The following is a 14,011-nucleotide window of genomic DNA, read 5'->3' on the forward strand; positions in this document are numbered from 1 at the left end:
TGTTATGTTTAACCCTGGGCCCGCTGCCAAAATAGCACTGCTAGGTTGAGGAACCAGTCATAGGTCTGATGTCTGCTATTTCAGGACCTACCATGGCTGGAAAAGAGCTGATGGAACTTGCTTCCAGAACATTTAAGCCTGGTTGCACAGTGATCATAAAGCCAAAATGAGGTGCCTCGGTTGCTGACAGTTTTTGGGGTTTTTTACTGCAAAATCTTTTCCTGTCCTCTCGTCACAAAGAAGCCAAAATACTTTTCAGCTGAGAAAAAAACACCCTGGCTTCCCAGATCCAGCTTAATTAAAACTGTTCCCTTGCACTGGGCCACGTTAACACAGGCCTCTGCATTATATTGTGATTTCAGGGGGTTCTACCACCAGCATTTGTCACCTAACTCAGACTGCAAATGTGCCCCTATCCAGCCTGTCAGACAGATTTTCACCTTGGTGGAGAACTACTCTCACGCTGTGGATATCCACAGCATTCACTTGGACCTTTGTAGTTTCCAGCTCTTTGGCAAAAAGGTATTGCAGCAACTACACAATAAATAGTGCCTGGACAAGCAGATTCCCTTTCTTATCATCATCAAAAATATCAGCAGAAGAAATAGTTGCAGGGAGATTAGAAAAAATCTTAATCAGGATGCTAAGGATTTTCTTCAGCATACATACCCCAAGCACGCAGCCAGGGTCAACCAGCGTCTCTCCCTGACTTCAGTACAATTGTGCTGGTTTGCATCAGCCAAGGGAGAATTTACAAAAGTTCCTGCTGAAAGACATCTCCCTCCTCTGAGCTGCAGACTTGCGAGGACTGTTGTTTGCTGATCTAACCAGCTTGGCAAACTGGCTGTCTTTATGTTTTCTGCTAATTGTCTCAAGCTGCCTGGCCGTAGTGTTTATTTCCACTGACCTTGGTTAAAACACCTTAGCAGGAGGCAAATATACTTACTACAGAAGCAGATCAAGCTGCGCAGCCCATGCGTCCCATGTTAAATTGCCCACATTTCACAGGCTGCAAGTTCATCTCTAGTTATCCTAGGGAAAAAAAAAAAACAAAAACCACACTACAAACCCCCCATAACAAAAAACAAACCAAACCAAATAAAACCACAATAAACCAAAGGTGTCTACATTGCAGAAGCCAGCAACACAAACCACAGAAAGCAAAAAGCAAGAACCCAGTCACACACCTCACTAACCGAGGGGGTTGAGTGCCTCACACCTCTAGCCATTTTCAGCCACAGCTGCCTCTACTCCAGCTCTCTCTACCCACATGCCCCACACCTTCCTCTGAAGCACCAGCAGCTGCTCTTTGCAGACTGGCCTTTCCTGGGCCTTGGTGCAGATTTGGTCCTGGGACGAGCTTTATACTGGAGGAGGAGCCAGAGCAGAACAACCTTCCCTCCTCCTCCATGGGTGCTGCATACAGAGCTCAGTCTAAAGTCCCCAAGGGAGGCTTTGGTCATGGTCAGGTTACAAATGCTGGCTTGGGAAATGCCTTATTTGTAATGCTGCTGAGGAAAACTGCTGGAAACAGGTGGAATGGCTGCTAATCAGTGACCCGAAGCCCTGTCCCTCTGAGCTTCCTCATCTTTCAGCTTTGCTTTATGTGGATGGATGAAGGTCTTTTATTTGCCTTGAGTGGATTCTCCCTTAAGTGAGCCTCTTCACTGCCAAGGTGAAGCTAATCACTACAGAGCCAGTGTGGGAGGAGCCGAGTTCCTCAACACAAGTTGACCCATGTCCCTTCCTTTTCTGCCACAGCGGAAAGGTTTCAGCTCTTCCTGCACATGATCTCTTGAGAGCTTGAACAACCGATGGCCTTTTGGTTACCTGTAGTTCTCCCTCCTCATTACTCCCATTAGCAGCAGGGCTAGATCCCCTGTTTGCCAAACACTTGCTGGGACCAGTTTACCTGCTGCATCCAGTTTGTTCTTGCCTTCCTAGGAAAAGCCTGTTGTGCATTTGGTCATTTACCTACTTTGCATCAGGAACTGTGATGTGGCGTGGCCCAGTGTCTGCAGCCACCAGTGAGTGATGCTGTTCGGGATTACAGCACAGAAATCATTGGGGGTTTAAAATTGTACAGGTCTGAGGTGATCTTCAGATGAAGCCTTCAGAAAGGTGAACCTTGACTCTACAGAGCTGTTTGCAATCTGTGACTAGCCTAGTGACTCCACTTCTGCTGAAGGTATCCATCTTAGTGTTGCTCAGATAGCAGAAACTTTTCCGTCCTGATCACATAGGTTTAATGGGAACTGAACCACAAGGAGAAGCCTGACTCCAGTGGTACAGCCTTCCTTGGATCCCTCCTTGAACGGAGCATTGCCACGGGTGGTGACTGGGGCTTCTCAACGAGTCCTCTGGCAGTAGGTGGGCTTTAAGCATTTTCAGGGCTTTAGCAAGTCTGACAAAAGGAGGGCCGGCCTGCTTTACTGCTGGGGATCAACTCTTCCTTACAGAAGGCCTCAGTTCAGAGAAAGGTGCAAATTGAGAAACCCAGACTGCATCCTCACCTCTTTAACTCTAGGTGTGCAAAAAATGAAGGGTTTAGGCTGGACCACAGCAGTTAAGAAAGATCAATCTGTTCAGATATTGCCAAAGCTTTAGGTAAATTTGGCTGTGGGGCTTCATCGAGACTCTTAGCATTTGCAGTAACATTTCAAGGACTTTTTCTGCCAGCCTATCCCTCAGTACCTTGGCTCCCTGCTCACATTTGTTGGCAAATACATCGCTTGCCTGTCTCTTTCAGAACATAGTATATATTTAAATTTTTAAATCGGTTTTAACTGTGGGGTTTATTTTCCTTTTTTTTTTTTCCTGTTAAAAAGAACTGGGGTACCTGTATTTTGATACGAGGTTTTAATCTGGAATGTGCAGTGGAGGGGGATGTTTCATGTCACTCAGCCTGGAGTACAGTTATCAGGGAGTCTGAAACGTCTTCACAGCATGCTGCAAAGGGCAATTTGATCCATGGGCTAACATGCTGTGGAGTCAAGCCCAAGCCACCTGGCAGAGACACGACACAGGTCCTCCAGCCCCTCCTTCCCCAAACCACAGAGTAGCTGCATCCAGCTCAGGGCTGTGCTTTCATACAGAGACGACCCGACGGACATGATTTGCTTGTGCTACCTCTCCTCCTGTTAACAGTTTTGTACCATCTCTGTGGCAGTTACAGCATGGGGAAAGTAAAAGGAACTACTGACGCTCATTTCACCTGCTTTTAGCATGATTTTGACAGAGGGAAACAAGGAGAAGAGTAAATGCTACATGACCAGCCCATTCTTTTGAAAGCTGGCAAGTGCCTCATGGAAAACCAGTTAACTACACGGTACAACCTGAGGCTCTTTGCCTGAAGTGCTTGTGGTGGGCATGTGAAGAAAGGGCCAGCTAGAGAACTTGAAAACCTGAGATAAAGGAGATACTTGGACAAGCAGGGCTGGAGGCAGCTACAAGGGTGGTGGGAGGCTGAGTAAGGCAGACCTAAAGGGGCAGAAAAAGCCCCCCTCCAGTCTCCATCTGGACTCAGGGGCAAGAAAGGAGAATAGAAAATCCATGGAAGTTTCTGCAACAGTTACTTCAAGCAGCCATAGGAATATGTCAAGCCTTATGCCTGTTATCTCACCCATCTGTCTCTCCCTGTGGCCCCTTCAGGTTCAATTTGTTTAAATGGGAGGTGGATAGAGCTTTGTTCGCGGCACACCATGTCACAGGTCTCGCGGTCTTTTGTTGCAGAGCAGCTTACATCACCTTTGGGGCACTTTAGCAAATAAAATGTTTGCCTCCTGGTCACTCACCGGCAGGAAAGGGCTGATCCAGCACTAGCGGTTGCTGTCAAAAATCATGCCAATAAAAACAGAGGAGTAAAGTAGCAGGTTGAAAATAGAGATAGGCCCAAGTGAGCAGCTGGATCTACACGTCATGTGAGCCTCCATCACCACAGTGGGACTATGCAGATGCCAGATGCTAAGCAAAGCCCTCTGGCCATAAAACACAGGGCTACAGATGTGTTTTCTACCAGCTCCTGATGCTCAGCCTGCTTCAGCTTTTTCTCCTATAAGTCTCTGAATCAGTCTCTTCACAGGTAACAGAAGGACATTTCTTTGGCCAGAAACTTGTAGCTCTAATTGGCACAGTCCTTAATGCCTTTCTTTCCAGGTTTGCAGCAGTTGCAATCATGGCAGGTCTATCAAGTGTTTTCTGTCTGCTGAGGGACAGGCAGGTAAAGGGTCTGGCTCTCAGTTCTTCTGGCTTGTCATTTTTATCAGGCTATGTCCTCCCCCTTGGTCATTACAGGATAAGAAAGGCATTCTACTGTATTTTCTCAACCTTTAGCTTGTCCATCATTCCACAAGCAGGCTGCAGCAGAGAAAAGAGAAGCGATAAACTGAGATGGGGGGAGGACTGGTTCAGGCCATTAGAGCCTCTGCGGTAAGAAAAGAGACAGAAGGTACAGCTGCTTTTGAGGGAGATGTTAGAAGGTCAGGAAGGGGAGGGGGGGGGTGATGACAGGGCTACGAGTCCAGGAAAAACAGAGCCACAAAGTTTACCTAGGAACCCACGGGAGAGAGCTGTGGGCAACTGCCCATTTTGCTTGTCTTTAAAGGCAGCTATGAAAGGGGGTGGAGGAAACATCTAAGTACAGTGTAGACAGGGGAAGAAGAGGGAGTCTTCTGCGGGCTGCTGTGAGAAGGGCAGACAGACCATCTCTGGGAGTATTAGAGGATATGGCTGTTGCCAGATGGGCCTGTAGAAGAAATTGTAAGGTCCATCCACACGTAACACAGAAAATGAGAAGCTCCTAGTAGAGTCACAGAGAGTCTCAATTCTTGAAGGGAAAATTACACAACCCGGTGTTTACCACAGGGACGGTGGGCTAAAGTCTGCCTGCTGGTGTTGGGAGGATGGGGGTTCAGCAGCCAAAGCCGGCGCCGCAGGGTTCAGGGCTTGGCAGTCATGCCGCTGTCGGTCCCTGTTGCGTGTGCCAGGCTCGGCCTGTGCCCGACCGCTGGCAAACTCCCTGCCTGTTGGTTTAAAAATAAGCACTCCAGCCTGTCGGCCAGTCCTCCTTGTAAAAACAAATACAGCAGCTCTGCCAGCCTGCTGGGAACGCTCGCTGGGGCACACACGCACAGACCCTTTGGGGGCACCTCTTCACGGGTGGGTACCCTGGCTAGCAACGCGGCCACCCTCCCCACCAACCCTCCTGTGCCGGAGGCACAGCGGGCACAAAACACCCTCCTCCCGCCGACCCCGAGGCCCTGTCTCCAACACCCCTCCCCGCGCTGCGGAGGCCCAAACCGCTCCGACCCTTTCTGCTACGGCTGACCCACGGGAGGAAAACGCTACAAAGCCCGAAAGCGGTGGCAGCGGGGCCGGCACCTCGCACGGGGGCGAGGCAGCTAAAAACCCCCTCGCACCTCCACAGTTCGCTTTGGAGCGGAGCAACCCCCTCCCTCCCTCCCTCCCTCCCCTCCCTGCCCCTCCAGCAGCCCCGCTGCCCGCCAAGCCTCGGCGAACCCTGGGGGGGGGGGAGAGTAGAGGGAAGTGAGGGGTGTGCGCAGGCGCAGGTGAGCGTCCACGGCCCCGCCCCGCGCCCCGCCCCGCCCGCGCGCCAGCGCCGTGGAGCAGAGGAGACCCCTGCCGGACTCGGCGGGAGGTGCCGCCCCCGCGCGCCGCTCTGAGGGGCGCGGGCAGAATGGGGTGAGAAATGCCCGCTTCGGGTCCGGGGGAGGGAGGGAGGTGGTCCGCCGCCGTGCTTCTCCTCAGCGCCGGCCGTAAAAGCGTAACAGCTTTGGGTATAACGGGGGGGGAGGGGGAGGGGGGGGGGGGGGGGGAGGAGGGAGGAGAGGGGAGGGGAGCCGAGGCGAGCCGAGCCGAGACTCACCCCTAAATCCCCCCAAACTCGTGTACCCGTAGATACGCCAAACATTTTTGCAATCAAATCCTCTCTGCGGCCGGGGAACGGCTAGACGTTGGTCACGGCTATTTGGTGAGCCTCAGGGGAAAAGGGCCAAAGTATCCTTGGAGTTAAAAAGAGGGGCCTGACAGACCCCAGCCGTGCAATTCGGTCAGCCCGGTGCCAGCAACCACAACACCCCACCTAACTTGCAAGTGTTTGTATCGTTAAAAGGCCATAAATCCACGTTAGCCAATACTCTAGGCAGAAATCGCAGCAAATCAATCAAATTTTTTCCCTGCCCGGAGCAACCACTTTGGTGGGTACCTGAGGAATGCTCAGGACGAGGTTCTTGTGTTTGTCATTAATTGTAGAAAGTCTTTGCCTCTCTCTCTCCGCCTGTGTTTTTCATCTGCAGCCAAGGGAAGTGAGAGTTGGAGGTCCCTGGTTCGTAAGCGGGTGCATAGGTAGTTGAGAAGGCGTGCTTCAAACAGGCTGTAACCTTCTGCCAGTGCAAGGAGGTTTGAAGCCCACTTCTGCAGGGAACTAAATCCTTTCAGTAACGTCTCCAAGGACAGCATAAATTTTGCCAGAGCAGGAGAAGCTGCAAACACTTCAGAGAAATTAAAGTGATCCTGGCAAGTCGAGGAAATTATGTAAAATAAACAGTAGGCAATTCAGTTAAGGCAAAGGCACTTAAGGAGGAATAACCATCTGTACAAATGCGTAACCCTGAGTTGCCAATGCTTTAATAGCTCTGCAGAAAGGGCTCTGGGTGTTAAAAGTGAGTCAAAACCGAATTCAGGTTGGTGTTCACGGCAATGGAAGCACGAAAACAAACAGTTACACTGTTTGTGTAACTGCCTAAAGTCATACATGTTAAACCTGCCGTATTGCAGGAGTCAGATTTTAAGCCCAGCCAGAAAGCAAACAAACATTATTTCATCTCCATGGACGTGAAGTCAACCTTTTGCTTTCCTCGGGTCTAGAAGGGCCTCAGCTAAATTGAGTGTCAAGACTTCTGTCCCACACGGCAGGAAAGAGGGAGCCCCTGGGACGCAGTCCGTCAGCAAGAAAAAGGAGCAGAGTTTTAGAAAACTTTCTGATCTGTAGGAAAAAGACCACAAGGCTTGGGTTTGCATCGAAAAGACTGAGCAAAGGCAGGACAGCAGTTCGCAGAGGTAAAAAGTCGCAGTGAAGATACTTCGCGTGTGCACTGCGAGCAGCGCAAGCTGTGACCGTCTGAGACTGAAACCAGGCTATATCCTGGGAGGTACAGCATGCCACAGATGCTGGTCTGTGTGGCACCGGGGCAGCTGCACTCACGAAACCGAGCGCCTCCTTTCACTGCAGCGATAACGGGTTTGTGTGCCGTTCCGTGGTTTTGGGAACGGGTTAGACAAACCTCTGCCAGGCCCGCTGTAACTGATTTGGAAGGGTCTACCCCTCTTGCTCCCCTCCTGCCCTCATCTCCCCTCGTTCGTGGCTCGGCACCTCTCCCACCGCAGGGCTCTTCCTACCCGTTGCCCGCCGCACCCTCTTTCCCTCCGCCGCGCCGAGCCCCGCCAGGCTCGCTGCCGTGCCCGGCACCTGCTTTTACAGCCACCCGCCGTCCCCAGTTTCTCTCCCGCCTCTCCCCAAACCTGTAACCCTTTGCTCCGAGGCAGGCAGAGCACTGCACCCCCCGGAGCCGGCAGCACCCTTTCCATGGCGGCGGCTTGGCCGGATCCGACCCCCTCGCTCGCTCCCGCCAGCCGCCCTCCCGCCTGCGCCCCCTGCGGCGGGCAGCCCCGGCCCGACCAGCTCGGGGCGAAGGCGGGCAGCCCTCTGCCGCGCTCTTCCCCCCCCCCGCCTCCGCCCCGGTCCCGCCCCGCCGAGCCCCGCGTCTCGCTGGGAGCTGTAGTCCGGGAACTACGAGCCCCGGCGTGCCCCGCCGCCGCCCCCGGGACCGGACCGGGCCGGGCGGGCGGGAGCGGCGCGGCGCGGCATGGCGCTGCGCGGCTGCCTACGGGCCGGGCGGGAGCTGCTGCGCGCCGCGGGGCCACGGGAGCCGCCCGCCCGCGGGGGCTGCGCCGGGGGCCGGGTGAGCGGCGGCGCCGGGGGAGAGGGGCCGGGCCCGCCGTCTGCGTCCTTGCCGCGGGCCGCGAAGGGCGCCGCGGGCCGGGGCCGGGCGCGGCGGGGTGGCGAGTGGGAGAGGGAAGGGCTCCCGGCGGCGGGTGACCGTCCCCTCCGCTCGCCTTGCAGCCGCCGGCCTTCGGGTTCCTCTTCGACGTGGACGGGGTGCTGGTGCGGGGCAGCCAGGCGGTGCCGGCCGCCCGCCAGGCCTTCCGCAGGCTGACGGACAGCAGCGGGCGGCTCCGGGTGCCCGTCGTCTTCCTGACCAACGCCGGCAACTGCCTGCGGTCGGCCAAGGCCCGAGAGCTCTCCCAGGCGCTGGGGTTGCAGGTAACGGCGGCAGGGCCGGGCCCCGGCGGGGGCACCGCCAGGCGAGGCGGGGCGAGGCGGCTTCTCCGGCGGGGTCGGTCGGAGCCCGCGCCGCTGGGAAGCGGCTTCTTCACGGCTCCCCCGTTCAGGGGTCCCGGCTTTGGAGGGAAGCACCGGGAGGAGGAGGGGGGAACCCACCCAGCGCGACTTCCCCAGGAGAGGTGAAGGGCTGGGGGTGGCAGCACTCGGCCTGAGGGGATGGAGGGAGGCAGGTGGCAGACAAGGTTAGGGATGCGACCCGACGGCAGGAAAAAAGGGGGGGGAAAGCTTCCCCGCAGATCCCCCGTCAGCCTCTTCCCCCCTTCCGCAGGTGTCTCCGGAGCAGGTGATCCTGTCGCACAGCCCCCTGCAGCTCTTCAGCCCGTTCCACCAGAAGTGCATGCTGGTGGCCGGGCAGGGGCCCGTGGAGGAGAACGCCCAGAAGTATCCTTTTGCTGCGTGTGCCTCTTGGCGCTCTGCGCGTCCCACTGCGGCTTCCCAGCTAAATGCTGCTGCTCTGGCCGTGCCCCTGGCACTCGCTTGGTCAGCTTGTAGAAGCACAAGGAGAGAGGAAGGTCGCTGGTCTCGTCTTAACGGGGAGGCACCCTCATGGAGAGGCTCGAATGCAAGCACTAACTGTTGATCTCCATCTTGGTCACCTCCTGGCTGTCCTTAGTCTGTGTTTGGCATCTCACACTGATTAGCTCTCATGTAAGCTGTATTGTTGTTCCTGCTGGTCAGATGTCACCAGGAGGACTCCATAGGCTTTGGGCCTCTCTCACTTTTGAGATAAAATTGTGTTCCTTCCTGTTCTTTCTATTGCAAAGGCCATTAGAGATCACTCCCAACTCTCCCACAGCTGAGATTTCCCCCAGGAATCTGACAGCAATTGAAGGAACTCAAATATCGTTAGAACCAGAGCATCCCAGTACAGGCTCATGGTCTAAATTACAATCCCATATGCATATTGCCTGGCTGGCTGAGGCGAAGGCACAGCAGGTCTGACATATCCCGTGTCAGCAGGGAGGTAAGAACTGCCTGCAGGGTTTGCGACATCTCAGCCTGTACACACACATGGTCACACCTTGTACTTAACGTTTAACTTCATTTGGTACAAAACCTTGGCCCCTCTCTACGTTTCCCCAGGGCCAGTAGGGCGAGCTAAGGGCAAGGTGTTCTGTAAGCGAATGCAACTCATCCTGCACTTGCGTAGTTTTATGAGCTCAGAGCATTTGTTCACCAGCTGAGCTGACCAGAGCTTCACTGATTCTGCTAGTTGCCAAGAAGCCTGACCAGCCCCCTGTGCTGCACCGATACAAGAACCTTGGCTTTAAAGGCCTGCCAAAACACTTCCATTCTGTTTTGGAGTGACCTCTGCTCTTTGTCTGTTTTGAGGAGTTGCTGATCACAAAGTAAATCACCCCTGTCTTTTTTTGGTAACCTTTACCTTACCTTTTGGAAACCTAACCTGCTGAAGCGCAGCACGCAGTTTGACTGAAAGCCGTCAGGTTATGCATTACCAGGTTAAATAACGTCTCTGCTACTAAGACTTGTATTTTTTAATTCTCTAGATGCGTTTGCAAGTAACTTAAAAAAAACCCAACACAGTTTCCACGTCTTTCCTTGATGGTCTGAAATAGCCTGGGGTTCAAGCATGTGGTCACCGTAGAGGCACTGAGGAAGGCTTATCCCCTGTTAGACATGGTGGATCAGAGTCGGAGGCCAAAGGAGCTGGTAATTTCCTGATGCATTGGCAGAATGGGTGGTCCGGTGTGGTGGTGCTTACAGTGTATAGCATGGGGTGGAGAAGCTGCAGAGGCACAGAGCAGCCGGCTGCTAGTGACCTTCTTTAGCTAGAGCCTGGGGCTGGTAGTGGGCAACGAGCATCTCTCTGGTCTTTCCAGCATTGGCTCCTGCTGGAAGGGCAGTGACTGTCACCTCTCCTTTCTCATGCCATGCCTGTCTTTCGTGGTGGCTCCTTGCAGTGAGTGGTAAGATGGGTTGGTTGACATCTCCAGCTCTGAGTCAGGAATGCAAGAACTGTGAAATCCAATCTGTGATGGGGGGTGGGGGAAAATCTTTCCTTCGGATTCCAGGTGGCCTTGTCTTGCCTCTTTATGGAACTGCCTTGGCAGCTTCAAAGGAAGTGTTTTTAGTTGTGTTTTGGAGACAGTATTAGGTTTTACATTACTAACCCAGCCTTTGTGTTTTTTCTGGCAGCCTCCTCCAACCATTGGCTTCCCCACTATAGAAGGTAAGCAATAGCCTTTGTTTACATATGAACAGCAAGCAGAAATAACAGGCAGGCCAGCTGGGGTGGGAGCTAATGATGTGCTGTCGGCTCATTGGTATCCACAGGCAGCTTAGTCAGAGGATACAGTCAGGAGGCAGCCTCGCTGCCCTCACGCAGTGTGAAGCACAAGCTGGTAACAACAAAGCCAGTTTTTCTTTGTGCCGTGCTCCAGCATCACAGTGCACGTGGTACAGTGATAGGCAGACTGGAGCCTTGGCCCAAGCTGTGTTTGGATGGTAGCTGTATTAGCCATGGCATCCCAGCAGGGGTCCAGGACAACTCTGCGTGGCCAGCTCTGTGTGGGGACAGCTCTCCACTGGTCAGCAGATTCTGCTGGTCCTCCTTGCCACGTGGCAACCACGCTGGTCCTCGGCACTGCGCCGGGCCTGCGCCAGTCCTCCCCACCACATGGTGAGCTCCGCAAAGCCATCGAACATCAGCAGGGGCTCTGTGGGGTGCTGTGGGGAGCCCCAAGTGCCTGGCGGTGAGCGATCTCTCGTGGGAGGCAGAGGGTGGACCGCCCATGAGCTCGCTCCTGCCGTGCCTGCAGTGTGCATTGCATCAGGGGGAGGAGGAGCGCAGGCAGAGGGGTGACTGGGGAGGAAGCAGTGCAGGTAGCAGCTCTCAGCACAGCTCCAGGTGTGGGGGGGAAGCTGGTCTGAGCCCCGCCAAGCTGAGCTGTCCTAGACCTGTTTCTGCTCATGTATATGCGGTGCTGGTACTGCATGTTGTGCAGATGGGAAAGAAATGCTGCAGCAGCAGGGACTGTGGTCCTCCCTCCCCACACCGGTCACCCCACGCCCGGAGCTGCCTCCCCCAATGCTCACCCCCTGCCTGCATGCCGCCTCCTCCTCCCCCTGATGCAATGCACATGGCAGGCACGGCAGGAGCGAGCTTGGGGCTCCCCGTGGCACCGTGCAGATGTTTAAAGGCTTTGTGGAGCTCACCGTGCGGCTGGGAGGACTGGTGCAGGACTGGCATGGTGGGGAGGACCAGCAGAATCTGCTGACCTGTGGAGAGTTGTCCTCACACAGAGTTGGCCACGGAGACTTGTCCCAATTCCTCCCAGCAGAGGTGTGCTTTTGCTAGTGGGTGGCCTTTGGTAGTGGGTCCTGTACTTGGACACTCTGAGTTTCCAAGCATCTCTTGAAATCTTCCAGGGGTGATTCTGTTTGGTGAGCCGGTGAGGTGGGAGACAAGCCTGCAACTTATTATTGATGTACTCTTGAGCAACGGGAACCCTGGGGCAGAGCTGCAAGATATACCATACCCCCATCTGCCTGTCCTTGCCTGCAACATGGATCTCCTGTGGATGGCCGAAGCAAAGATGCCCAGGTGAAAAGCACGTGCGGTATTTGTTTTAGCTTGTTTCATGCATCTCTCCTGCAGATGATCTTTTCTTGCTACATTTTTTAGTATTTGACTGTTTTAGAGTTTAACTGGCACAGTTAGCAGCAGAGAGATATGAAAACTGCGTGAGAAACAAAGACTAAAACTTTCAAGAAGCAAAAACCAGACCCCTGCCTGTGGAGGTGTGGTAGATGCTGTGTTCAAACTGGGCAGTAGCCTGGCTACAGCAGATGGTCCTCCTCACCAAGGAGCGTTTGCTGCTTAAGTGGTGTGACTGGGCATACTGATGACCTCCTTTCTGGAGCAGGTTTGGCCACGGCACTTTCCTTCTCTGCTTGGAGAACATCTACAAGAAAGTGACAGGCCGTGAGCTGAAGTACGAGGCCTTGATCGGCAAACCCAGCACAGTCACCTACCGCTATGCCGAATACTTGATAAAACAGCAGGCGGAGAAACAGGGCTGGAAGTCTCCCATCCGACGCCTCTATGCAGTTGGGTAAGAGACTGTTTTTCCTGCTGGTTTCCTTAGGGAGTTGCATACTGACTTCTTGGTTTGTTGTTTTTTGTTAGGGGTTTGTTTTTTGTTTTTTTTTTTTTTTTAATGGAAGTTTCTAAAATGAATACCAGAATCCCCATGGTATCCCCAGAGCCTCACATCCTGGAACAGAGGCTTGCTAGCTTTTTGCACCCTACACTATTAATGATTTGAAGGGCCCCGTCAGCCAAGCAAAGCTGTTACTGTAGGATGTAGAGTGCGTGTAGCAGGGCCAGATTGAAGAAGAAGTTAAGACACCCAGATGTAGTACTGTTAGCCCAATTAGGCCAAACACTTCCGACTTGTTGGGAGTACATTACAGTAATGGCTGAAATTGCTTTGGATGCGTCTTTTCCCCTTTGAAGGGTGTTTGTGAAGCATGTGGCCTTCACCACAGCTGAACAGGACACACCAGTAGGTGGACTCACTGGCCCCATCTGGGTGGTTCTCTTGATGTTAGCAAATACCTTTCGCCCCTTCCTCCCTCAGTGCTGCCTTCATCCCAGTCTGCCAGAATCAGAAATGGATGCTTGTGCTAGTTTCTCATTTCTCTTTCATGCTGTGACCTTATCCAGGGATAACCCTATGTCTGATGTCTATGGGGCAAACCTCTACAACAACTACCTCAAATCAGCTCACCAGAACCAGGTTCAGGCTGGGGTGAAGAGGAGCCCACAGGCAGCCAGTCTCCAAACTGAGGATCACCTCGAGCTGAGGAAGGACTGCAACAATTCAGTGGAGAGCTGCGAGTCGATTCTGGTCTGCACTGGGGTCTACCGCCACAATGCAGATGTTCCCAGTAAAACAGAGGAGAGCACAACAGAGACAGTGTTCCACGGCCATCGGGACTTCTGCTTTGACCCCAGCCTGGTGGAGGCATCTTACATAGTGCAGGATGTGAATGATGCTGTGCAACTTGCTTTCAAGAAGGAGAACTGGAGCTAGGGTTAAGACAGGTGTGCCTAGAGGTCTACTGTCAGGGTTTTTACATACTGAAAAGGGAAGAGGGGAAGAACAGGCAGAGACCTGGAGTGATCTTCTAATCTAGCCAACATAGAAGAAAACTCCCTGTCTCAGCACTAAAAGCCCCTTGCTTTTGTTGATACTCATCTGCAATCCTGACAGCTGCCAGCAGGCTTTTGGCTGTGAATGTACATTGCTGCCATCAATAATTGAGCCATAATGGAAACAGGGTATAAGGAGAAGGCTTGTCCCGGCAATCCCAGTTTTGTTCAGCTCTCAGAGTTATTTCTTTTCCACCCTTTGTGCATGAAGATCAGGCAAACCCACCCTCTTCCTCACAATGTTTTTGAGGATGAAGCTCTTCCCTGTGCAAAGGAGCCATCATCAGCCAACGTACCATTCGTACAATGTACTACGCGTCCAGTTTGTGATGTGAACGGACCAGAAGCTGTGTTGTGGTGGCACTGTGCCAAGGGAAGGCTTTAATTTTTAATGTTCTCCTCACGAAGAA

At 53.5% G+C, this 14,011-nt stretch overlaps 1 protein-coding gene across 1 annotated transcript; it reads left to right on the top strand.

The window, feature by feature from the left end:
• Nucleotides 1-7,883: 7,883 nt before the first annotated feature.
• HDHD5 (haloacid dehalogenase like hydrolase domain containing 5) lies at nucleotides 7,884-13,519 on the top strand. The gene is made up of 8 exons (XM_086467212.1): nucleotides 7,884-7,979; nucleotides 8,141-8,341; nucleotides 8,691-8,803; nucleotides 10,000-10,093; nucleotides 10,580-10,613; nucleotides 11,813-11,987; nucleotides 12,310-12,498; nucleotides 13,113-13,519. Exons 1-8 carry the CDS (start codon nucleotides 7,884-7,886, stop codon nucleotides 13,480-13,482), a joined length of 1,272 nt encoding a protein of 423 aa, XP_086323338.1. The 3' UTR covers nucleotides 13,483-13,519.
• The last annotated feature ends 492 nt before the right edge of the window (nucleotides 13,520-14,011 follow it).

Source organism: Leptosomus discolor, chromosome 1 (assembly GCF_034619465.1).
Source record: "Leptosomus discolor isolate bLepDis1 chromosome 1, bLepDis1.hap2, whole genome shotgun sequence".
Classification (NCBI taxonomy): domain Eukaryota; kingdom Metazoa; phylum Chordata; class Aves; order Leptosomiformes; family Leptosomidae; genus Leptosomus; species Leptosomus discolor.

What these genes read in the sequence shown, in the direction of transcription:
- HDHD5 (XM_086467212.1), top strand. Translation starts at nt 7,884, where the DNA reads ATGGCGCTGCGCGGCTGCCTACGGGCCGGGCGGGAGCTGCTGCGCGCC. An exon ending in GGGGCTGCGCCGGGGGCCGG is followed by an intron (nt 7,980 to 8,140) that starts GTGAGCGGCGGC and finishes CTCGCCTTGCAG; the next exon opens with CCGCCGGCCTTCGGGTTCCT. An exon ending in GTCGGAGGCCAAAGGAGCTG is followed by an intron (nt 10,094 to 10,579) that starts GTAATTTCCTGA and finishes TTTTTCTGGCAG; the next exon opens with CCTCCTCCAACCATTGGCTT.